This window comes from Narcine bancroftii, chromosome 1 (genome assembly GCF_036971445.1).
Source record: "Narcine bancroftii isolate sNarBan1 chromosome 1, sNarBan1.hap1, whole genome shotgun sequence".
Lineage (NCBI taxonomy): Eukaryota > Metazoa > Chordata > Chondrichthyes > Torpediniformes > Narcinidae > Narcine > Narcine bancroftii.
This window is the reverse complement of record NC_091469.1, coordinates 357,720,667-357,747,768: the sequence shown is the minus strand read 5'-3', so window position 1 is coordinate 357,747,768 and position 27,102 is coordinate 357,720,667. Positions and strand designations below refer to the sequence as shown.

Sequence of the window (27,102 nt, the reverse complement as noted above, 5' to 3'; positions counted from 1 at the left end):
CTTTTAATATTCACTGCATGCTCATCCCTGGGTTAAGAATGATGTTATTTTGGTTAAATCCAATCCAAACACTGGTTTGTTATGCTGCCATCAGAGAACTCAATGATGGCTGAATTCATTCACTTCTCTGAGATACAGTTGGGTGATAAATTACTTGTTTCTCATCTGGTCTGCTTTATGACATTTAATTTTTCCATAATGTTTGGTAAATCGAAAATTTATAATTTAAAGCCATCTTTTACCAAAAAAAATTAGTAATACTTAGGAATTATCCATTTTTTATCCATTTTTGATATGATGTTTGACCTGTACAACCTCCTGATGGGATTTATAGCAATGATCCTTCAGGGCTTGGACTTGTTATAAGAAAAAAAAAGCAATTCTTTGTATATTTTGGTTCTTAAATAAACAAATATGTTACAATTCAAGCACTGGTCAGCCATCTATTTTGATAATAAGTTGGGAGGAGTAATGGCAAGTGGGATTTAATTTTGACAAGTGCAAAGTATTTCATTTCATAAGGTTGAATGAGAGCAGTGCATAGTAAATGGTTGGGCCGCAGGGAGTTTTGATGAAAGGCAATATTGATGAAGAGGGGGACCTTAGGATACGAGTCCATTAATTCCCTAATAGTAGTAGCACAGATAGATAGATAGTGAAGAAGGTATATGGGATGCTTGCCTTCATCAACAGTAATATAGCATATGAGAACAAGGACACCATGTTACAATTTTATAAGATACTGATTAGGACACCAATATTGTGTGCAGTTCATGCAGAAATAGGAAGGACTTGGTTGCACTGGAAGGGGTGCAGAGGTGGTTCACCAGGATGTTGTTTAGATTGGAACATTTAAATTATAATGAGAGATTGGGATTGGCTGGATTTGATTTTTATGGAACAGAGGTGTGACCTGATGAAGAAGTGTATTGGTTTGGAAGGGGGTGGGGTGGTGTTGATGTCCAAAATCCAGGTGAACATAGGCAGATGGTGAGAAGCAAAGTAGCTTACAGGGGATCAGGGAGAATTTTTCCCCCACACACAGATGAATTTCACAAGAGAAAATGATATTGATCAGGATGAGATCAAAATAGAAATAGGCCTATGTGCTGGACAATGTGGAGAAAATGTTGGATCTTCTTAAAAACATCAGGATTTGATGGTTCCCCAGGGCTGGATGTGATATACCCCAGGTTGCTGTTGGAACAGATAGCTGGGCATTGGTTATGATCTTTGAATCCTCTTTGGCTGCAGAGGAGGTGCTGGAATATTGGAGAATGGCAAATGTGGTTCCTTTATTTTAACAAGGTAATAAAGAGAATTATGTCTTATGTCAGTGGTGTGTAAACTAATGGAGAAGATTTTAAGTATTGAATCTATGAGCATTTGGAGAAGTACAGTCTACTCAAGGATGGTCAGCATGGCTTTGTGAAGGGAAGAACATGCCTAATTGAGTTTTGAGGAGGTAACAAAAAGTTGATGATAGTATGGCAGTAAATGTGGTCTACATGGATTTTAGCAAGGCATTTGACAAGGTTCCCCCAAGAAAGACTCATCATTGGAACCTTGGCAGTGTGGATTTTTTTAAAAAGTGGCTTGCAGGAAGAAAGCAGAGAGTTGTAGTGGAAGGAAAGTATTCTGTCTGGAGGTTGGTGACCAGTGGAGTTCCACAAGGTTCTGTTTTGGGACCCATGTTCTTAGTGATTTTTATTAATGACCTGGATGAAGAGACTGAAGGATGGGTCAGTGTTTTCAGATGACACGAAGGATGGAGGAGTTGTAGGTGGAGCTGAAGGTTGTTGCAAGGTTACAAGAGGATATAAACAGGGTGTAGAGTTGGCAGAAGAGTGGCAGATGGAGTTCAATCCAGGTAAGTGTGAGGTGATGCATTTTGGAAGAACAAACCAGAAGGCTGAGTACAGGGTTAATGGTCAGATATTTAAGAGTGTGGATGAGCAGAGGGACCTTGGGGTTCAAATCCATATATCCCTCAAGGTCACCACAGGTTGATAAGACAGTTAAGAAGGCCTATATGATGCTGGGCTTCCTTAATAGGGGGATTGAATTCAGGAGTAGAGAGGACATGTTGCAACTCTGCAAATCTCTGATGAAATTAGAGTATTGTGTTAGTTCTCGTCTCCTCATTATAGGAAGGATATGGAAGTTATGGAGAGGGTGCAGATGAGATTTTCCAGGATGTTGCCTGGATAGAAAAACAAGTCTTAGGAGGCAAGGTTAGTAGAACTGGGACTTTTCAGAGAGTAGAAATAGGAGACTTAATAGAGGTCTACAAGATTGAGAGGCATAGATAGGGTGGACAGCCAACACCTGTTTCCCAGGGCAGGAATTCCAAACACCAGAGGGCACATGTACAAAGTTAAAGGAGGGAGGTTCGGGGACAAGTTTTATTTTTAATTATGCAGAGTTGTGGGTGCCTGGAATGCCTCATTAGGGAGGCTGCAACATTAGGGGAATTTAAGAGACTGAGGCACATGAATGAAAGAAAATAGAGGATTACGAGGCAGGGTAGATTTAGGTTTTTTAAAAAAAATGGGTTGGCACAACATCAAGACCTGAAGGACCTGTACTGTGCTGCAGTGTTCTATTAATCTGAAAACCACTTAAGAGGTGATGGAATTAGGTTCTCTCAATAATTAAGTGGTATTTAACAAGTCCATATATTCTCATGTAATAGTTGATCCTGTGTAAAATTCAACATCCCTTATTTTGGGCCCTGACTGCCCGCCCACCCAAGCTCACAACATTGTGAATGCCTGGCCACCAGAGCTCCCAAAGTCCCGACTGTTGATCCTTGTCCCAGCCACATGCCCATCAGCGTGCGCAACGCTGACTGTGGACCCTTCCCTCAGCCGCCCGCCAGAGCCTCACTCCTCGCCCCCTTCGGTTCTCTCATCTTAGTTCCCAATGCCATGAACATCCACCCATCTGAGCTCCCAATGCCTTGACTGCAGATCCTCATCCCAGACACCTGCTCACCTGAGCTCATGACACGATTGCCCACCTGAGCTCTCAACACCCCGATTGCAGATTTTCACCTCTTCTGCCAGCCCAATGAGCTCCCCTGATCCTCACCTTAGCCACCCACCCATCCGAGTTCCCAACACCCCTGCTGTTGATCCTTGCCTCAGCAGCCTACCCATCTGAACTCCTAATGCCCCAACCACCGATCCTCACCTCAGTCGCCACCCCCCCCCCCCCCCCCCAATCTGGAATCCCAATGCCCCAAATGCGAACTTGCTGTGTAAATTTTACCAAAAAAAAAAATTGGTCCAATAAAAAAATCCATGACTTTGTTACAAGCCCAAAGGACCCCAAAGCCCAGCAGCAAAAGATATTCACCAAGACAAGTAGTTACCAAGTAGTTACTTAAACAAAAGTTGGTTTTAATTATCTTTAAACATGATGTACTTAACAAGATTTCAATCCACTAAAAGCACCTGGGAAATTCTTAGAATTCTGGTCCAAATGTGTCGGGGGCATTGGTTTTGTGGCCAATTTGTCACAGTCATCTTGTAATATGCAATACATAATAAACAATAGAGCTGAGTCGCTAGACCATACCGGTAAGATTGGCTAAAGGCTGGCTAATCATTAACTGTGCTTGTTTGTTAAGTACTGTATGAACTTGTACTATTTTTAAATCGATTCAAATCATTATTTTTTTCCACAATTTTGAACTTGATACAACCTTTGAACAGTTAGATTTAAAATTGTACTTAACTGATTCATCATGGCTTTTTTTTGTGATTTGCTGTTTTTTCCAAGATTGGATTGGTCTATAGATGAGAGAGGCATGGAAGGTTATTGGCTGGGTGTGGATCAATGGGACGAGGTGGGAGAAGGTGTTCGGCATGGACTAGAAGGGCTGAACTGGCCTGTTTCTGTGCAGTAATGGTTTATATGGTAGCAGAATCAAACTTTAACTTATCTCTGTTAACTTGACTAGCCCAACTTAACCCCCTTCTAATTCTAAGCACACGTATATGTGATGTGTGTGTGTAAATTTAAGAAAAGTTCTTTGGTTCAGAGTTCAATCTCACTTCTCATTCTTCCAAGTTCACTGGTTGCAGGCAATTCTTATACTGTGTACAGAATTTAACATGTATAAAGTCCAACAGGCTTTGGTGCTCGAAAGGTAAATGTGTACCACTCAGGAAGGTTCTCGTAGGGTTTGCAGAGAGAGATTTATTTTTCCAGGATTTCCACAACTGAGGTACCACCATTAGTAACCTCAATGTCTTGCTGATGAAACTTGCCCCATTAGGGTTCTCCAGATGTTAACCCCTTTCTTTCAGGCTACCACTGAGTACTTTATTCCAAGAAAAACATCAGTCAGGCTACCACTGAGTACCTTATTCCAAGAAAAACATCAGACAGATAGTACTTCCAGCCATCCGCCACTCTGGAGCTTTTGTTTCAGTTCCAACAAGCTTCTCCTGCTGACAACATTCAGCTCTGTCTCTCTAACTTGCAAAAACCCCTCCTTCTCCAGCAAACAATAGGAGTTAGCCTTCTGCTCCCATCTGTTGTTTTTAGGTCAAGAACCCAGGAGTTACCTTTGAGTGAGCACTTTGCAGAAAGGTCAGAAGTCTTATAAAAATGTTCAACACAGATGACCTGTCTCCAGTCCATTCATTTCAATTAGCACCTACTTGTGAAATGTGTATAGCATTCTCCATAGTTTCTGTAATGTCACTGAATATGAATTCTTCAGTATTTCAAATAAGATCTGTTTTAAAATGTGTGTATGTAACCTACTCTAATTTTACCAATTTATCTCCCAAATACATCTACAAATATTACATCACAACTTACAAGTATATACTGTTCTTGAATTACCATGGACAAGGCAAGCAAGTCACCTCTTGTCCTTTGTTGCTCCAAAGAGAAAAGCCCAGTCATCCTTACTTCATAACTCCTGTTCTCCAATCTCCAAAGCATCAACATCCTTCCTGTAAGGAGGCAACCAGGAATGAATGCAATATTTGAAGTGTTGTCAAGCCTGGGTTTTAGTGAACTGTGACATTACCTCAGTTCTTGAACTCAATCCTCTACCTAATGAAGGTCACCCCCCATGTCATTTTAACTACCCTATCAACCATAGAACACAACAGCACAGACATTAAGCCCTTCTCGCCTGTGTAGAACCTTTTATTTTGGCTAGACCCACTGACCTGCACCCAATCCATAGCTTTCGATACCTCTCTCATCCATGTACCTGTCCAAATTCTTAAATGTTAAAATTGAACCAGCTTTCACCACCTCAGCTGGCAGCCTGTTCCACACTTCCACCACTCTGTGTGAAGTAGTTCCCCCTCACATTCCTCTAAGCATTTTTCCCTTTCACCCTTAATCCAAAAAACTCTGGTATGTATTTCACCTACCCTCAGTGGAAAAAACCTGTCTACATTTATTCTATCCCCTTCATAATTTTAAATACCTCTATCATATTTCCCCTCATTCTTCTATAGTCTAAGCATTAAAGTCCTAACTTGTTTAACCTTTCCCTGTGACTCATTTCCATCCTAGTAAATCTTCTCTGCACTCTATCTTATAGTTAGGTTACCAAAACTGCACACAATGCTACAAATTTGGCCTCACCAGTGTCTTATACAATTTTACCATAACGTCCCAATTTCTATACTCAGTACTTAGATTTGTGAAGGCCAGTATGTCAAAAGCTCTTTGCAAACCTATCCACCTGTGACACAACTTTCAGGGAATTATGTATCTATATTCCTAAGTCCCTCTATTCTACCACACTCCTCAATGCCTACCATAACCATGTACATCTTTTCTTGGTTTGTCCTTCCAAAATGCAACATTTCACACTTGTCTGCATTCAATTCCATCTGTCTTTTTTCTAGCTGGTCCAAATCCCTCTGCAAGCTTTGAACACTGTTCACAACACCTCCAATCTTTGTGTCATCAGCAAACTTGCTGATCCAATTTTCCAAATGATCATTTAGATCATTGATTATAGCTGACAAACAACAATGGTCCCAGCATTGATCCCTGAGGCACAGCACTAGTCATAAGCCTCCCATCAAGGAAGCAATCATCCACTACTACTCTCTGGTTTCTGCATTCCAACCATTATCAAATCCAGTTCACTACTTCACCATGAATACCTAGTGTCTGAATCTTCCTGATTAACCTTCCATATGGGACCTTGTCGAAAACCTTACTAAAGTTCATGTATACAACATCCAGACTTCCCTTCAACTTTTTGGCAACCTCCTTCAAAAACTTTGATTGGTTAAACGTGACTTACCACACACAAAGCCACATTGACTATCCCTAATCAGTTTCTGGCTATCTAAATAATTATATATCCAATCTCTTAGAACATCTTCCAATAATTTATCTACTACTGATGTCAGGCTCACCAGCCTATAATTTACAGGGTTACTTTTGGAGCCTTTTAGCAATTTAACAGCGTGAACTACCCTCCAATCCTCAGGCACCACACCCATGGCTAAGGGCATTTTAAATATTTCTGCCATTGTCCCTACAATTTCTACATTAACCTCCCTCAAGGTCAGAGAGAATATCTTGTCAGGCCCTGGGGATTTATCCACCCTTATTTGCTTTAAGACAGCAAGGACTTCCTCCTCTTCTTTATAAATTGCATGATCTCTCTGCCTGTTTTCCCTACTTCCCTCGACTCTGTACCTGTTTGCTGAGTGAATACTGATAGATAAAACATTTATGATCTCCCCCATCTCTTTTGGCTCCATTAAAACCAACCACTCTGATCATAATAGGGGACCAATTTTGTCCATTACTGTCCTTTGGCTCTAATATACCTGTGTAAACCTTAGGATTTTCTTTCACGTTGTCTGCCAAGGCAACCTTATTTTTTTTGCCTTCTTGAATTCTTTGAAGTTTTTCTTGCATTTTTATACTCCTCAAGTACTTTATTTGCTCCATGTTGCCTATACTTCTATACACCTCTCTTCTTCCAACCCAGATCTCCAATGTCCCTCAAAAACCAAGGTTCCCTATGCCTGTTAAACTTTGCTTTTAATCCTGTCAGGAACATACAAACTCTGTTCTCTCAAAATTTCACCTTTGAAGGTTCTGCACTTATCTTGCACATCCTTGCCTGAAAACAACTTATCCCAATCCACACATTCTAGATCCTTTGTCAGTTCCTCAAAATAAGCCTTTCTGCAAACTCCTCCTCTTCGTCCAAGTCATAATGACTACAATAGACAGTGGGCTGAAGGACTTGTTTCTATGGTGAAAAATCTATGACAAAAGAAGTGTAATGATCTATGTCCAACTGTATTCATAAAAGCTTTTAAAAAGAAACTTGCATGTAGTTCAAGTTGAAGTTTATTATCATCAGACTGTACATGTACAACCAGACAGTACAGCATTTATCTGGACCATATATTCATAGATACCTTGGGTCGTAGGTTTTATATCGGAGTGGCCTTCTCCTATGCAGGTTTCTTACCCGGGCTGGAGGGGCCTGCCTCCCCTCCTAGGTCGGTCCATACTGCCCGGACCGGGGCCGAGGCCGGCGCAGTTCACCCTGTGCCTGGATTGGGGCCGCCGCCTCCCACTCTCTGCCCGGATCGGGGCCTTCGCCTGCCCCACTCGACCGAGGCCGGGGCCGCCGTCTCCCCCTTGCTCCTGCCCGGATCGGGGCCGCCGCCGTCTACCCTTCGCCCGGACCGGGGCCGGGGCCGCTGCTGCTCTCCCTGTGCCCGGACTGGGGCCGCCGCCTCCCACTCCCTGTCCGGACCGGGGCCTCCGCCTGCCTCACTCGACCGAGGCCGGGGCCGCCGTCTCCTCCTTGCTCCTGCCCGTATCGGGGCCGCCGCCGTCTACCCTTCGCCCGGACCGGGGCCGGGGCCGCTGCTGCTCTCCCTGTGCCTGGACTGGGGCCGCCGCCTCCAACTCTCTGCCCGTATCGGGGCCTCCGCCTGCCTCACACGACCGAGGCCGGGGCCGCCGTCTCCCCCTTGCTCCTGCCCGTATCGAGGCCGCCGCCGTCTACCCTTCGCCCGGACCAGGGCCGGGGCTGCTGCTGCTCTCCCTGTGCCTGGACTGGGGCCGCCGCCTCCCACTCCCTGCCCGGACCGGGGCCTCCGCCTGCCTCACTCGACCGAGGCCGGGGCCGCCGTCTCCCCCTTGCTCCTGCCCGTATCGGGGCCGCTGCCGTCTACCCTTCGCCCGGACCGGGGCCGCTGCTGCTCCACGGCTGTGGCCACGGCACACGAACCATGGGTGTAAAGGGTGGGGCCAGTACTGCGCGCACTGCACTCCACCTAAAAGCTCCTTTGCGCAGGCCCGAGGACAGGTCCACGTCCTCCCCCTCCACGTCCTCCCCCTCCACGTCCTCCCCCTCCACGTCCTCCCCCTCCACGTCCTCCCCCTCCACGTCCTCCCCCTCCACGTCCTCCTCCTCCACGTCCTCCCCCTCCACGTCCTCCCCCTCCACGTCCTCCCCCTCCACGTCCTCCCCCTCCACGTCCTCCCCCTCCACGTCCTCCCCCTCAAAAGATGCTCACAAACTCAAGCTCGCATGCTGGAACATCAGAACCATGCTAGACAAGGCTGACAGCCACCGACCTGAACGTCGGTCTGCCCTCATTGCACATGAACTCCTCAGACTTGACATCGACATACCCGCTCTTAGTGAAGTCCGCCTGCCAGATGTAGGCAGCCTCCAAGAACGCGGCGCGGGCTACACACTCTACTGGTCTGGCAAGCCTTCGGATGAACGACGCCTATCTGGTGTAGGCTTCGTGGTCAAGAGCTTCATTGCCTCCAAACTCGAAAACCTTCCGACAGGCCTCTCGGACCGAATCATGTCCATGCGACTCCCACTTCAAAACAAGCGTCACATCACCCTCATCAGTGTCTATGCTCCAACCCTCCAGGCGGAACCAGCAGAAAAGAACAAGTTCTACATCGACCTGCGCAACCTCATCCAACGTACCCCTACAGCCGACAAGGTTGTCATCCTGGGCGACTTCAACGCTCGTGTTGGCAAAGACTCAGAAACCTGGCCAGGAATCCTGGGCAAGCATGGCGTCGGCAAGTGCAACGACAATGGGCGCCTCCTGTTGGAGCTCTGCGCAGAACAGCGACTTGTCATTACAAACACCCTTTTTCAGCAGAGGGACAGCCTTAAGACCACCTGGATGCATCCCCGATCCAAACACTGGCACCTCCTGGACTACATCCTGGTGCGAGAAAGTGACAAACAAGATGTGCTCCACACCAGGGTCATGCCTAGCGCGGAATGCCACACTGACCACCGGCTGGTTCGCTGCAAGCTCAACCTTCACTTTAAGCCAAAGCCCAGGAACAATAAAGCCCCCAGAAAGAGGTTCAATGTTGGAAACCTGCAGTCAGACGAAGCGAGAGGAAACTTCCAGGCAAACCTCAAAGCAAAGCTCGACGTTGCAACCCGCCTCACGGACCCGTCCCCTGAAACCCTCTGGGATCAGTTGAAGACTACCATACTGCAATCCACTGAAGAGGTACTGGGCTTCTCCTCCAGGAAAAACAAGGACTGGTTTGACGAAAACAGCCAGGAAATCCAGGAGCTGCTGGCAAAGAAGCGAGCTGCCCACCAGGCTCACCTTACAAAGCCGTCCTGTCCAGAGAAGAAACAAGCCTTCCGTCGCGCATGCAGCCATCTTCAGCGCAAACTCCGGGAGATCCAAAATGAGTGGTGGACTAGCCTCGCCAAACGAACACAGCTCAGCGCGGACATTGGCGACTTCAGGGGTTTCTACGAGGCATTAAAGGCTGTGTACGGCCCCTCACCCCAAGTCCAAAGCCCGCAGCGCAGCTCAGACGGCAAAGTCCTCCTCAGCGACAAGATCTCCATCCTCAACCGATGGTCAGAACACTTCCAATCTCTTTTCAGTGCCAACCGCTCAGTCCAAGATTCCACCCTGCTCCAGCTCCCTCAACAGCCCCTAAGGCTAGAGTTGGATGAGGTTCCCACCCTGAATGAGACATATAAGGCAATCGAACAACTGAAAAGTGGCAAAGCAGCAGGTATGGATGGAATCCCCCCAGAAGTCTGGAAGGCTGGCGGCAAAACTCTGCATGCCAAACTGCATGAGTTTTTCAAGCTTTGTTGGGACCAAGGAAAACTGCCTCAGGATCTTCGTGATGCCACCATCATCACCCTGTACAAAAACAAAGGCGAGAAATCAGACTGCTCAAACTACAGGGGAATCACGTTGCTCTCCATTGCAGGCAAAATCTTCGCTAGGATTCTACTAAATAGAATAATACCTAGTGTCGCCGAGAATATTCTCCCAGAATCACAGTGCGGCTTTCGCGCAAACAGAGGAACCACTGACATGGTCTTTGCCCTCAGACAGCTCCAAGAAAAGTGCAGAGAACAAAACAAAGGACTCTACATCACCTTTGTTGACCTCACCAAAGCCTTCGACACCGTGAGCAGGAAAGGGCTTTGGCAAATACTAGAGCGCATCGGATGTCCCCCAAAGTTCCTCAACATGATTATCCAACTGCACGAAAACCAACAAGGTCGGGTCAGATACAGCAATGAGCTCTCTGAACCCTTCTCCATTAACAATGGCGTGAAGCAAGGCTGTGTTCTCGCACCAACCCTCTTTTCAATCTTCTTCAGCATGATGCTGAACCAAGCCATGAAAAACCCCAACAATGAAGACGCTGTTTACATCTGGTACCGCACGGATGGCAGTCTCTTCAATCTGAGGCGCCTGCAAGCTCACACCAAGACACAAGAGAAACTTGTCCGTGAACTACTCTTTGCAGATGATGCCGCTTTAGTTGCCCATTCAGAGCCAGCTCTTCAGCGCTTGACGTCCTGCTTTGCGGAAACTGCCAAAATGTTGGCCTGGAAGTCAGCCTGAAGAAAACTGAGGTCCTCCATCAGCCAGCTCCCCACCATGACTACCAGCCCCCCCACATCTCCATCGGGCACACAAAACTCAAAACGGTCAACCAGTTTACCTATCTCGGCTGCACCATTTCATCAGATGCAAGGATCGACAATGAGATAGACAACAGACTCGCCAAGGCAAATAGCGCCTTTGGAAGACTACACAAAAGAGTCTGGAAAAACAACCAACTGAAAAACCTCACAAAGATAAGCGTATACAGAGCCGTTGTCATACCCACACTCCTGTTCGGCTCCGAATCATGGGTCCTCTACCGGCACCACCTACGGCTCCTAGAACGCTTCCACCAGCGATGTCTCCGCTCCATCCTCAACATCCATTGGAGCGCTTACACCCCTAACGTCGAAGTACTCGAGATGGCAGAGGTCGACAGCATCGAGTCCACGCTGCTGAAGATCCAGCTGCGCTGGATGGGTCACGTCTCCAGAATGGAGGACCATCGCCTTCCCAAGATCGTGTTATATGGCGAGCTCTCCACTGGCCACCGTGACAAAGGTGCACCAAAGAAAAGGTACAAGGACTGCCTAAAGAAATCTCTTGGTGCCTGCCACATTGACCACCGCCAGTGGGCTGATAACGCCTCAAACCGTGCATCTTGGCGCCTCACAGTTTGGCGGGCAGCAACCTCCTTTGAAGAAGACCGCAGAGCCCACCTCACTGACAAAAGGCAAAGGAGGAAAAACCCAACACCCAACCCCAACCCACCAATTTTCCCTTGCAACCGCTGCAATCGTGTCTGCCTGTCCCGCATCGGACTTGTCAGCCACAAACGAGCCTGCAGCTGACGTGGACTTTTTACCCCCTCCATAAATCTTCGTCCGCGAAGCCAAGCCAAAGAAGAAGATATTCATAGATACAATTTAAATTATTCATAAACATTTTGGAACGATTTACTTGGTTTCAGGATACCATTAACCAATTCACAGCCTGTGCAAATAAACTATTTCCCAGCTTTGCAATCTTGATTTTGATTATCCTGTTCCACCACGATTATGGTAAAGGTCAAAGATAATCATGTTTTGGATGGATAGGATTCTTTGAGTCCTTTTTAAGCAATGCTCCCAGAAAATGTCATCAATAGAAGAAAGGATAACCCCAGTGATCTTCTTGCCGTCTTGATGATCCTCTGCATAGACTTCTGGACCAATGCTTTACAGCTACTGTACCTAACAATGATGCAATTAAGCAGGACACCATCCATTGTGATCTTGTAAAATCTTGTCACTCAGGTGAAGTCAATGAACAACATATGGCATATGAGGCCTTGCCTTCCTTAACCCCCTTAGGTAGTGTAGGCAGTGCTGCGCATTCTGACTAATGAGGAGGTACTGTGTATCCAGAATAGGTTATATGCACACCAAGGAACTTTGCACTTTCCCCTCTCTCCACCACAGAACTATAGATGTCTAATGGAGACTCGTTGATCTATATCCTCCTGAAGTCCACAATCATCTCCTTTGACTTGTCTACATTGTAACTCAGGCTATTGTTCTTGTACCACTCTAACCTTCTGTTAGTAAGCCGATGCACCATTGTTGCCAATGAGGCCAACTTCTGTTATGTGCAAACAAAGATTCTGTTTGACCCAAATCTGGGAGTGCAGTCATTAGTCAGCAGCGTGAACAGTAGTGCACTGAGCACATATCCCTGAGGTACACCAGTGCTTGAGGTTTTCCTATCAAGTAGTCCAGAATCCAGCAAGGATAGTTCATCCACCAGCTTTTGAAGTTTGATTGTGTTGAGTGCAGAGGTGAAGTCAATGAACAACGTATGGCATATGAGGCATTATTCTCTTGGTGGGTGAGGATGGTGTGCAGGGTCAAGGATATAAGCATCATCTGTGGGCTGTTTTGGATTGTAGGCACACTGGAATGATCTAATTTTGCTGAAAGATGCAATTTCATGCATTCTATTACCAGCCACTCAAAGCACTTCCTGATACCTTTGAATTCTGTGGGGCTAGTGGACTGCCTGAGTAAAATGTAAGGACCTCCATAAGCAGGGCCCCACGGTCCATCAGCACTTCTAAAGTATGTTGTTCGGTCCTGCCACTTTGTGTGGGTTAACCCTTGATAGATCCTCCTCACCTCTCTGTAAATCAGCCTTTCATATTTATGAGACATACAAAGTGTTTCATAGCCATCAAGGTACTTTTAAAGTAATTTAAAAAAATATATATACACAAAATGTCACACTTATGCAAAATAACCTCTTGGTGTTTCATTTGCTGTTTTTTTTTGAGGCCTTTGTTTATGGAGGCTTCAACATTGTTCCAGGAATCTGAGTGAATAGACAGGAGCATAGAGTCCAAATTAGGCCATGGAGCATTTATAAATTTCTAATTCAAATCTGATTTGATTCGATATCTATAAACAGACTCATCAGATTTTGAATGTAAACTTGTTCAGAGTATTTTTTTCCCCCAATAGATGAAGAATTGTAAAAAAAATATAACACGATTATGTAGGGATTACACTTACTTAAGAAAGCAACATTATTACTACTAGATCATGTTGTCATTAAAGTTGTTTTGGAGTTTTGCTTGTGAAATTTGAACATTCATGAAAATAGGAACAGCAGTAGGCCACCAGATGCTTCAAACTGCCCACCATTTACTGTCATCTGCCCAAGCCACAACTCTTCAATACCAGTTCTTCATAACCCTGAATTTCCCCATCTTTCAAAACCTTATACTTAAAATTTGTTGCAATGATCAAACCCCCATAAGCCTCTCGATAAAGAATGTCAGAAATTCACTGATATTTGCAAGAAATTCCTATGCATCTCAGTTTTAAGATATTGAGCCCTTATTTTAAAACTACATCTCTTTGTTTTGGACTCAGAAACCTGTCTCCTCAAAAATCACCCATTATATTTCCAAACCCGAATGAAAACAAATTTGACTTTGTAAAATGATTGTGACAGGACATCCCCTTCATCCTGAGGAGTGTAATTGTTTTTGCATATCCTCCAATGCTAGCATATTTTCTCTTTGAGGGTACCAAAATTCTGCAAAATGCTCAACACCTATTGAATGTTTCCTTGACCACAAAGTGAGAATTATGTTGTATCAAGTCAATTGTTGGATTATTCAGTCTAATCTTGGTGAGAATTATTTTTTAATGAGTAATTTTAGCTATAAATTATAAATGCCAAAACAATTATTGAGATAATTGTTCTCTTTTTGCCTTTCAGATGATGATGTAGACTTGGAAGCTTTGGTGAATGACATGAACTCTTCATTTGATAGTTTGTATTCTGTTTGTTGCAATCAATCAGAAACACTTCCACTTATTCAAAACGATCAGCCTGCTTGTAATCAGCTGTCAAGTTCAGGAACAAATTCGCCACAGCCAACATCACCAAGGCAGAAGTTGCTCCGTTCTCAGCCAATGCACATTCTGGCAGTTAGGTAAGATATAGAAGCATTTCATGCTTGTATTCTATACTGTACTGATGTACTTTACCCAACAGTCTCTTGCTCTCAGCAGTACAGGCCTCAATATTGTGCTGACTAATGTAAATCTTTTCCATGATCAATCCAACCTTTCCATCCTTCATAGCCCATACCCTTCCCTTGATCTTCATGCCTTTCTAAGTATCTTTTAAATGTTCTTATTGTACCAGCCTCCACCACCACCCGCAGCAATGCATTCCAGGCACCCGCCAAACTCTTAAAAAAAAAATCTACCTCTAATATCTCCCCTAAGCGTTCCTCTACTCACCTTGTACAGAATGGCATTGCTGCCCATCTTGGCTTCTTTCTGGATTTTGCGATGGCACTGACTCCACCTCAACCAATTTCATTTATATGATGTGAGGTCAAGAAATTACTAATATCACATGTGACAATAACTTACCCAGACCCAACATACCAAAGTCATCATAAAAAAGCACATTCAGCACCTCTACTTCCTTGGGAGTTTGCAGAGGATAAGAATGACATCAGAAACCTTGGCAAGTTTCTATATGTGTAATGGCAAGTGTGCTCACCAGCTGCATTGCAGCCTGGTATGGGGACACCAATATATCTCAGCAGAAAGCCCAGAGAAGCTAGTAGACACAGCCCAGAACAGCACAAGCAAAATTCTCCCTAACATCCAGAAAATCCACATGGAACATTACTGCTGGAGAGCAGCAGAAATCACCAAGGAGCCACACCACCCAGGACAGGCTCTGGTCTCACCACTACAATCAGCAAAGAGGTGCAGGTTCCATAAGACTCATACTAAGGTTCTGGAACAGTTGTTACCTCTCCACCCTCAGAGTCCTAAACAACAAACTCAGTTTCATTTAAGGGCCCTTACTCTGCACATTATGTGTTACTGAATATTTACAATAAAAGGAATCTTGAATAGGATTCCAAATTTACACATGGCTGAAGACTGTCAGGAACAAATCATGGGAATAGACATATATGCTCCTCTTGGCCATGACATCCACATCATCATCAGTTAAGGAAAAGAGTAATAATGTGTTGTTCAAGATTCTTTTATTGTCATCTAACAAAACAGAAAAAGCAATATTACATGAAATTTCCTTTTGTCTACCATAAAGCATCAACAGAAATTGCCTAGCACCCCTTACAGTCAGAGAGAGATAAGCAAAAGGGTCCCCCAGAGCCACTGAGTATCCATGGATTCACATTGCAGCCACACAACCTTCAGTCCATACTATTGACAAACTATGCTCCAGAACCAAACTTCTGACATAACCAGGAAGCCCTCAGCACCCTCTCACATCTCAGTTCTAATATCTAGTACCCCTTCAGTCAGTCTCTAGCAGCCTGCTTGGGTTCCTTGCCTCAAGTCACCAACAGCATTAGAGCCCCTTGCTGGTTCACCACAAATGGCACAGTGCTTTGGGTCATCTCTGCTGCTTTTCCTTCTCAAACAGGGAGGGGTGTGGTCTCCCCATTTTCTGGTGCCCTGCACCAGTCCTCTGCTTCCCCAGAGTCTGCAATCCCTCGAGGCCGCTGCCGAACATAGGTGCTGCTATCTTGGGCTCAGAATTTTAAATATAACCACTGTCTGCTCCTTTAACAGGGAATTTAAAGCCTCTAAAGAGCCCACAGCAGTCAAACTGAGTGGTTGGACCCAGAGGAGAAAGCGCTGTATCTCCGTTCCCCACAGGTCCACACCAACAGTAGTGATGCTGTTACAGCAGATCCTGTTCTGTTACTAAGCTAGCTAGTACCCAATGTTCAGTTTGGATTTTGCCAGGACAAAAGAATTGAATTCCATAAGTGAAATAAGAATGGCCACTCTTGGCATTGAGGACCCCAGTAAAGGAATTCAAGGTATTAAAATGTAAACGCTCATTTAGCTGGAGTTGTACCTTACATAAAGAGAGTAACCACTGGAGATTAATCACTTTGTTCTTGGGACAGATTTTCCAGTTATATTTCTTTGCTTCTAACGAAAAGTTACAGATAGGCACTGGCAATTGAACAACAGTCCTTTTGCAGTTTCTCAGATAATAAAGCATCCCATGTTTTGACCCTCTCTTTATGTATGGATTGATTTTTAACATGACATCTCAGTGCTATTCAACAGCATCTTTGCTTAGTTTCTGGATAGTAACATCTGGGGTTCATAAACTTTATGAAGGGAATTACAGTTTAAATAAAACAAGATGCAATTTGGATGACCTTTGAATATTTCATCTTAAGTTCACGAGGCACAAATTAGTTGAGTATTTGAATACTCACCACTTATCTGGATGATTACATTTCCTAGAGCACTGAAGTTTGATATTATCCAGCACAAAGCACCTTGCTGGATAGCCACAGATCTTCTACCCTAGCAATTGATAGCCATCAAACAAGTCTGAAGCTACATGGTATGTGCCCTGCAAAATGCCTCTTGGTTACGCACAAAACATACTTTGGAGGGATCTCCAAATCTGTGACATCACAAAGCAGAACAAGAGCAATATGTTCATATATCATAACCCCCAACCTTGACTTGATGAAATTGTTTAATACAGTAAAACCTGTTATCCAGAATTCAAGGAACTGGAAGCCTCAAACAATCAGAAAAGAGAAAAAAAAAATCACAGAAAATAAACAAGTAAAAAAAAATGTTTAAAATTAGTACACCTCACCATTAGTTCAACCAATCAAACACACAATCTCAGGCAACCAGAAAATTCACTTACCCAGCATCTATCAATCCCCATAGGTACCAGATATCAAGAATTTTATTGTAGAGGTTAGTGTGAATTCTTTAAAAAAAACCATCCAATTGCTACAAGTATTTTGCTAATCACAGCAGTTAATTTATGCCAAACTATCCTGTATTAAATGCTCCTAGTTTAAGTGCATTTTATTTTGCATAGGATAAGTAAACATCATTGTGCTTGTTGATCTTTTCAAGTGCCTACCTTTAAGATTTACATTAAGTGAAACAACACTGAGCCAGAAGCTTGTGCTCCATCACCATATAAAATTTACAGATATCATTTACTTCAAAATAATTGTAAAGGGTCATCATAATGATTAATATGTCCTAGAAGATGGGAAGCCATATCCTGATTATTGTTAGTGCTGTGACATATTGGAGATGAGTGAGTACAGATGGTTAGATAAAAAACTAATCCGTTGTAAATTTCCTACTCACTGCTGCATGAACTGTATAGAACTCCCATCAATAGTACCATCTTCCCAGACTGCTGCATTGAAGTGAATTAATACCACCCTGTGTCACAGATTACTTGATCTCTATTGCACAATTAGCTACTTGAGCTTTTCAACTCCCAACTGCCTGAGTCACCTGACTCCAGTTGCCAGGTGCAGCCTTCAGATAACATCCCTACTGAAGTCTGCACATAGTGAATGTACTTGCAAAGTAGAATTCTGCTCTAGTTATCATACAATCTATACAATTGAAGACCCATCCAAACATTCAGTAACATCATTTGCAATTTGTTGTACTCTTTAATAAAGGATCTCTTTCAGCTTTAGTTAATTTTGATCAATTGAAGCTATTTAGCCAATCTTCTGTCTTAAACTGTAATACCTATACTGATTAATTAATCTCTAGTGTGTAAAATTTGTGATATTACAACACAGTTTTAGTCAAAATAGGACATCAGTAAAGCATTTTTTTAAGCTTCCTCAACACCGCTAACTTCATCTCTCAGCTTTCCTTTTCCCATTCCCTCTCTTCTCCAGAAAAGTATTCCCATTCCAATGCCTTTGGTCCTATCTTATTGACTGGATAACATCCTCAAACTTCTGATCCAACCTGTGATCCTGTTAATTTTTGCCTATCCTTTTTAAATCCATTTTCCATCAAAGGTTTCAGTCTTTCTCATTCCAACTATTAGCACACATTTAAACAGCATGAAGAAGTTTCTTCATTGAATCTATGGTATAAATTTAGTCTTTGTCTTATTCTAATATTAGAGCAAAATTCTCCTTTTTATGATGTCACTCAGTCAAATTATTTGGTCTTTAAAGATACAAATTAATTGCAATTTATCAACTACAGATTGTGCTGCAAGATTTGCAAATTTAAAAATAAATATAATTTTCTTAGTAGTCAAATGTTTAGTCCAGCATTACCTATTTTTGTAAAATGAACCTTGTTTGATCCCTCAATTTTCAGAAGACTGCAGGAAGAAGATCAGTTCCGTACATCATCTCTGCCTGCCATTCCAAATCCATTTCCAGAGCTGTGCAGTCCTGCTAGCTCTCCGGTGTTAACTCCTAGTTCTATGCCTCAGAGTCCACCTACCCACAATCATGTGAGTTACAACACAGCTTTTAATTTTCCACAATCAAAGCTGTCCAATAAGTGCATATGTATATCAGAGAGCATCTCCTTGATGCAAGTTATTTTTTTTAATTTTCCTAACTGTTTAATTTCTTGAAGCATTTTATTATTTTTAGCTTGAATTTTTAACATAGTGGAATTTTTTTTTACGTTAACTTTACATTTTTACTGAAAGTGATTTGTCATGAAGAAGAAATTTGTTATTGTGATTTCTCTTATGATTTGATGCTGGTTGTTTCCATTCCATACATGTGTAAATAATTTTGCCTTGCATTTTCCCAGCTTGCATAAGTTTTTTGTTGGTTTATTTATAAAGTTTCCATTTAAAACTGTAAGGAATTGGAGTGGATTATAAATAACATCAACTGGATTTGGTGGACTCCTTGTGGCTTCCTCTACATTAGTAAAAACCAAATGTAGGCTGGGGACTATCTCCAGGTCCACCTTTCTGAGCTCGATCCTCACGTAAGCCTGCGAGATATAGTTGATCCACCATGCCAGATTGGATCTGGGCTCAGTTGTTAGCTTCATGGGCCTGTCAAAATGTCCCCTAGTTGCCTTGAGAGCTGATATTTTGTCCCTTTCCAGGAAACTATTAATTTAGCGGACCATATTGTACAGCCAGAAAAGCCCCCACCAATTTCCCAATCAACTGGTCACCTTTCTTATGGAGGGACAATACTCTGTCATGAGCCCTCTGCAGGCTGTCCTAATCTCTGCCACTTTGTCCTCTGGCAGGGTAACTTTCATGTCTTCTGTATCAATAATAAAGCTGAGGAATTTTAACCTCTTAGTTGGTACCAGCACTGATTTCTCGGGATGTATAAGAAACCCCACGTTACTTAATAATCTTGATGTAGCTGCTACTGCCAGTTTTGTTTCCTTGAACGATCTGCTACGATAAGGGTATTGTCTCAGTAACCCATTACCATGTGCCCCTCTTTCCTGAGCCTTGAAAACACCAGCTTCAGTAACTTGGTAAATGCCCTGGGTGCCGACCTCAGCCCATTCGGCAAAGCCTTATACTACCATAGCTCTCTCTTCCAGGAAAATTATAAGAATTTCCTGTACTGTGGGCAGATCGTGAACGATTAGTATACATCTTGCATACTATCGAGACCATGAAATAGCCTTTGCATAACATCAGCATCACAGAATATAGGTTATCCATTTTAAAATGCCTGTACAAGACATATTTGTTAAAATCTGATAGATCCAGTATAACTCTAGTGCAGACCTTTCTTTTGGGTTGCTTGAAGATGTTTGATGCAAACTCGTTTTTCATGGCTGCAACTTTCAATAATGTTTGCTTTTTTTTAACGTCGTGATCTGGGCATGTACAACCTCTGTCAGTTGCGGTCTGCATATATATGTATATAGATCCTTCCTCCTTATTGGAGGGGTTTTCTGTGGATCAAATTCAATTTTATTCCCCTTCACTATCTGCCAAATAGAAGCATCAGTGGTAATATTACACCAGCTATCATAGAATAGCGTTAATTGACCGCCAACCATTAAAGCCTTGTAATTATCAAGTGGACTCAACTGTTATTGACCCACCTTGTAAGCGGCCAGTGCATTCTGGGCCCACCTCCACAAAGCACTTTTTTTGAGCAGGAAAATTCTGCTGCTGCTGTCTCCACAGAGGACGTTGCCCTAAAAAAGATCTTCTGGCTGTTGCTGCTTGGAGCGGGAAACTGCCTCGGATAACCTGCTTAAATTCCCCTGCATACCTGCGATAGGAGTGTAGAGCTCGTCGAAAGAATCAAAGACTTGTTGATCCAAACCAAGGCTTTTATTAGCAAAAGACAGGAGCTCTTCACAGGTGGCCGACCAGTCCGGAATGATCCGACTTGGCTAGGGACACAACCCTTTAAGGCCCAGACAGTAGGCGTGGCTAAGCTCTAACCACTGTAACCACAGTCTAGATACTGTAACTATATACACTATATACATTGGTGATAGATCTGTACTATCACAAGGAGTGAAACATAACAGGTTCTCTTGCCTGTGCTCTTGGACCTCTGACCACACCAGCCGCTGCCTTTTGCTGCTCATTCAAATCTTTCACCTGTTTGCTGAGATTGTCACCAAATAGAAATTTTGTTACAGGGTTAGAGGGTCTGCACAAATAAGCGTATCTTACATTTAAATCAGGCTTAATCAACTCCTTCCTGAAGGCATTCAGTTCATAGTTTGCATGGGATAACAGTCGCAGAGCATCTTGTTGGGTCTTCAATAAATAGTGTGAGAGCGTTTGTGCAAATGCAGTGATACCTTTAAATAATGACTCCTGTAATCTTTGCAGTTTCATGTCTTTTACCCTTGTGGGAACCTTCAAGTTGTCCCATATCGCAGTGTTTACCTTAGTCACCTCCAACAGAGGGCAGTTAACAAGGCAGGGGTACCATTTGATGGATTCTTCTAGTACCGTCTCCTGAAAAGCATTCAATACTATATAAGTTATTGACCCCCCCAATATCATTACCACTCGGTACTGCAAACTTTGCGGCAATAGTTGGTATATGGCTCTGAGCAGTGTATGGGGATTTGGGTGACTCGGCCTCCATTACCAGCCCTTCATCATCTTCCCATGCATAATCATAAATATCCTTCCCCTGCTCTGATGGTATTGGAAACTTACTCACCATGGCCGTCACCAGTTCCTCCGATTTGTCCAGATGACCTACAATTTCATCGCTGGTCGAGGCCTCTGCTTTCAGGCAGGCCTTACTCTCGGACTGCGATTGAGTGGGTGCCCATCGAACAGAGACCATGCCCTTCCTCAGGCTTTTTCTGGTGGTTATTCTCACCCGTCAGGTGGGTGGCTTCACTACGTTAGGTTTGAATCATGTCCTACCTGCTCTTGTGCGGGATACTCTCCTTCGCTGCCACTTGATATACTGAGGTCCCTTCACCTCATGCAGCAGCATAACGGTATCACTGCCTGCTTTTTGAGACCTCAACTTCCACGAAGCCAGGTCAGTGCAGCCAGACTAGGACCCCACCTTCAGCAAAGATAGATCTCTGTCGCCTAATCTCACCCCCAGCTGAGGTAGATTGGCATCGCTGCTATTGTTTTCAGACCCCAACTTCAACGAAGCAAGGTCAGTGCAGCCAGCCTCAGGCCCCACCTTCAACGAAGGGAGGCCACTGCTGCCTGATCCCACCCCCAATGGAGGTAGATTGGTCTTGTTGCTCCTCAGCTGGGACACTGCACCCCGTCAAGCTTGCTGGATTTTTGGCGCTAATGAAGTGGTACGGGGGCTCTTCTTGGAGGCCTTCCTCCTCAGGCTCTTGCTGCCCTGCCTTTTCCCCAGCCCCTCATCAAGACCCGGGAACCTCCCGCCGGATGTCCCAGATCTTTTCCAGTACACCTCCACCTCCAGAAGGCCACAACGGGGCCTCCCCTCATTCAGGACCTTGGAACCTCCAACTGGTAGTACTGGAATTTTTACCTCTCACCTCCTACTCCAGAGGGCTCATTTGGGGGTTTGACTCCATTTTTGTGGATCGTTTTCCTGCAATCTCCCTCAGGGCTCTGCTCCTGCAAATCTACTATTTTAGTGCTTTTTGAGGTCTCTCTACTACGATTCCCCACTGATTCAGTGCTTTTTTTGCTCCCGCGCTAAAAACGCATGCTGCTCCTTGCAAGTCAACGAATGTAATGGCTGCGCATGTACGAATGGGATCTCACATTGGCGAACCAACATATATTGCGGAGTAATCCACGGTATCTGGAACCTACGGGGATTGCTTATGCCGGATATGCGAATTTTCCTGTTGCCTGTGACTCGCTCATACACTGCCTAATTAATACACCAGCATTAAGAATAAACAGTTTAAAAGACAGAGTAAAATGTGATTTGGGAAAAAAAATTGGTATTGCTGTTCTTAAGAGTGTAAAATTCACTTTAATCAGTTAATTCCCATAACTTAATTTAAATTTAAATTCAAACTCCAGTCACTGGCACTGTAATAGCATTGGACTAACATTTACACTAACCGTGCTGCCATTATAATTAATTACCCCCCCCCCAAGCTTACAGATAAAGTCTTACTAATATACTTAATACTAATAAAGATAAAGACTTACTAGGCAGGGACAGGGAGACACTTGTGAGAGTTACACGAGCGACGAGTGGCATTGGCTAGCTCATCATTCTGAGTGATGCCATTTTATTCAAATACTACTGAATTCAAACTTCATTCAAATAGCTGGTGCAGGCGGGGCATGACTGGGGCACTCCACAGGCTGAATGTTTCCTTCTATCTTCACCAGGGTTTGTGTGTTGCTTTGAAGAACATTTACTATTACAATTTTAAACTTCCTTTTAAAATTTAATTTATTTTTGTTAATTTTAATTTCTTTTATTTATTCATTCATTCATTCATTCATTTATTTATTTATTTACTGCCGGTTGCTTGAATTCCAGATAGTGGAGATTTTAATTCTGATTTGCATGCGTAAAATGAGGAGAAAAATAAGTTTTAGAAATATAATTAAATATTCAATAGTCATTGAAACTAGGGCAGGAGCAGTTTTCCAAAGTGGTGGTAGTTCAATTTGAGCTTGAAATGGTGGGTTCTCTGCAGGAACAATGATGTCTGCAATAGACAATGAAGGCAATGATGCAAAAAGGGAAACCGAGAAAATCTCAAGCATCATGGAAAATGAGAAAAAAGAGCTGAATAGAAGTGAAGAGACCACTTTTGATAAAGAACTTTGTGTCATTATTGAAGACTTGTCTTGGTTATTCATGGTATAATGCCAGATAGCAAAAGGATAGTATTTTGACTTAAAATAATGAAGTAACATTGTAAATTTTTTTAAGGTGTCATCCCCAATCTTTAAATGCTTAACAAAGGTTCTGATCACAAGTGGATGCTCCTTGTCCAATGATAATACCATCTATGTTTGGGGAAACTTTGCTAATGAGCACAGAATGGTACAACATCAGAACACTCTCTTTTGCCCACCTTGTCTGTGCTGACTGAAATGCCAATTTAAACAAATCCCTCTAATGCTTCAATAATTTTGTGAACCTGTCAGGTTGCCCTTCAGACTTTAATGCTCCAGAGAAAACAAACCCAGTTTGTCCAACCTCTCCTTGTAGCTAATAGATTCCAATCCAGACAATATACTGGTAAACTTCATCTGCCCACTCTTTCAACCCTTCCCATCTTTTTAGAATTGTGGGAACCAGAAATGCATGCAGTATTCCAAATATGACTGAATCAAAGTTTTATATAGCTACAACATGCCTTACCAGCTTCGAGAATCATTGCCCTGATCCATGAAGGCAAGGATGCCAAACACTACCTTTACCATTCCATCTACTCATGTTGCCACTTCCAGAAACCTATGGATATACAGCTAAAAATGCTCTGTTCATCATTGTTTCTTAGAGTTTTTCATTTACTATATACAGAGAACAACACAAGACCTATGCATCCACATCTGACATGATGTGAAATTAAACTATATTTCTTCTCCCTGCACATAATATCATTTGAATCTTTGCATATTTGTCTATCTAGAAATGCAAGCACCTACTAAATGTGTAAAAAAAAAACTCTTGCCTTGCACATCTCTCCCAAAGTGCACCACACCAAGAAACTCCATATGTTGCATTTCTGTCCATCTATTCCAACTGGTCTATATCCTGCTGTATGTTTTTCTTCTTCTTTGGCTTGGCTTCGCGGACGAAGATTTATGGAGGGGGTAAAAAGTCCACGTCAGCTGCAGGCTCGTTTGTGGCTGACAAGTCCGATGCGGGACAGGCAGACACGGTTGCAGCGGTTGCAGGGAAAATTGGTTGGTTGGGGTTGGGTGTTGGGTTTTTCCTCCTTTGCCTTTTGTCAGTGAGGTGGGCTCTGCGGTCTTCTTCAAAGGAGGTTGCTGCCCGCCAAACTGTGAGGCGCCAAGATGCACGGTTTGAGGCGTTATCAGCCCACTGGCGGTGGTCAATGTGGCAGGCACCAAGAGATTTCTTTAGGCAGTATTTGTACCTTTTCTTTGGTGCACCTCTGTCACGGTGGCCAGTGGAGAGCTCGCCATATAACACGATCTTGGGAAGGCGATGGTCCTCCATTCTGGAGACGTGACCCATCCAGCGCAGCTGGATCTTCAGCAGCGTGGACTCGATGCTGTCGACCTCTGCCATCTCGAGTACTTCGACGTTAGGGATGAAAGCGCTCCAATGGATGTTGAGGATGGAGCGGAGACAACGCTGGTGGAAGCGTTCTAAGAGCCGTAGGTGGTGCCGGTAGAGGACCCATGATTCGGAGCCGAACAGGAGTGTGGGTATGACAACGGCTCTGTATACGCTTATCTTTGTGCCATGAAAGACCCCAACAATGAAGACGCTGTTTACATCCGGTACCGCACGGATGGCAGTCTCTTCAATCTGAGGCGCCTGCAAGTTCACACCAAGACACAAGAGAAACTTGTCCGTGAACTACTCTTTGCAGACGATGCCGCTTTAGTTGCCCATTCAGAGCCAGCTCTTCAGCGCTTGATGTCCTGCTTTGCGGAAACTGCCAAAATGTTTGGCCTGGAAGTCAGCCTGAAGAAAACTGAGGTCCTCCATCAGCCAGCTCCCCACCATGACTACCAGCCCCCCCACATCTCCATCGGGCACACAAAACTCAAAACGGTCAACCAGTTTACCTATCTCGGCTGCACCATTTCATCAGATGCAAGGATCGACAATGAGATAGACAACAGACTCGCCAAGGCAAATAGCGCCTTTGGAAGACTACACAAAAGAGTCTGGAAAAACAACCAACTGTATGTTTTTACACCCTCACTATCCACATCACTAGCAATTTTTTTTATTGTTTGCAAACTAACTAATCAGTCTCTCTACTCTTTTGACCAAATAATTTATAAACAGCACAAACAAGAGTTGTGATCTCCAGTCAGAATAACACCTCTCCACCACAACCAAATCCCATGTCCATTAATCTTCTGGATTAACCTACCAAGATGGATCTTGTTGAATACCATGTCCGCTACTCAACCCTCATCAACTATCTTTGTCATCTCCTCAAAAAGTTCAGTCAAGTTTGTGAGACCTGACTGCCCTAGACGAAACCAAGCTGCTCATTCTCTATCAATCCATGTTTTTCCTAAAGTGCTTCAATCCCTGTCCCTGAATGTTCAATTTGTCTACTATCACTGATGTAGTGGACTGGAAATGTATAATTTTATTAGACTTTGCAGGAAGGGAAGGATAAGTTGTGTAACAATAGAACAAATAACTTCACGTGAATTGAAGACAAACTTTTGCAAACTGCAGAATGAAAAGATTAATTGTATTTTTTTTCAAATTAATGCCACCTTTCCCTCATGGTAACCATTCAAATTGCTCAGATATATTACTAGTCTGGATCCTGGTTTGAGGAATATTAAATGTCTAGGTTACCAGTAACCTTCAAAACAATTTTCAATGTCACCTCCAAGGTATCTGACAAAATGCAAGAGCACAAAGTTTAGAGATGCTTATACCCAAAATAAAAGCATAAAATACTGGAAATACTTGGCACTACTGTGGGAAAAGAAACAGCCAATTCTATTTCCAATGAGATTTTGTATACTGAAACATTGTCGTCGTTTCCCCCCCCCCCCCCCCCCACCCCACCATCCAGAGAAGTTGTATTTCTTGCTAAATAATGCTGATGGAGTTATGTCTATCATGTCCTTTCATTTAAAGTTAATCCACCATTGCAGAATCCCTCACCTGCAAAGAGATGTCTCACAATGGGCTTTGAGTGATCAAATTTATTTTTAGACCCAATGATTAACTGAAGAATGTGGCCAGGAGGCTATATAAGTGCTGATGTAATATATAGCTTTCAGCAAAGCTTGAATTGAGCACATTAGCGTACTTAAGCAATGCTTTGATTTCCTCAAAAGAATTCTGCATTATAACTTGACCAAGTCATTTGGATATAATGGGAAATGTGTTAATAATTCCGTCAGCAACTTTTTGTCCTTCATCTTTTTTAGCCCATTCAAAAAATTGCATTCATGATATTGATGGATTCTTGATAGACTAAATATCTTGCATGCAGATTAATGTAACAGATTATTAATTCTAAAATGCATTCTCATGTCATGCTCTGCTAACATTGTACCACTACAGTGGCAGTAAAATTTAGGAAATGGTGGTTGCTGTTACGGAATGGAAAAATTATGATTTAAAATATATCTTTAAAAGCTATAGATTGTGGGGGGTTTAGTTTAGGTATTGGTTTAGGTACCCTTCACAAACAGACATCTCAGTAACATTTCACAAAAGACATCTCATTTGAAATGCATGAGCTATGCCTAAAGTGGAGTCTTCATGTCTGCCAGTGTCTTTACAGTG

General features: G+C 43.3%; 1 protein-coding gene across 12 annotated transcripts in view; it reads left to right on the top strand.

The window, feature by feature from the left end:
* grb10b (growth factor receptor-bound protein 10b) overlaps positions 1–27,102 on the top strand; it is a 242,701-nt gene that overhangs the window by 131,958 nt on the left and 83,641 nt on the right. For all 12 annotated transcript variants that reach the window (XM_069912207.1, XM_069912206.1, XM_069912177.1 and 9 more), the window contains 2 exons: positions 14,145–14,361; positions 18,560–18,698. In XM_069912207.1, the coding sequence (XP_069768308.1) occupies positions 14,145–14,361; positions 18,560–18,698 (356 nt within the window). The remainder of the gene's footprint in view (positions 1–14,144; positions 14,362–18,559; positions 18,699–27,102) is intronic.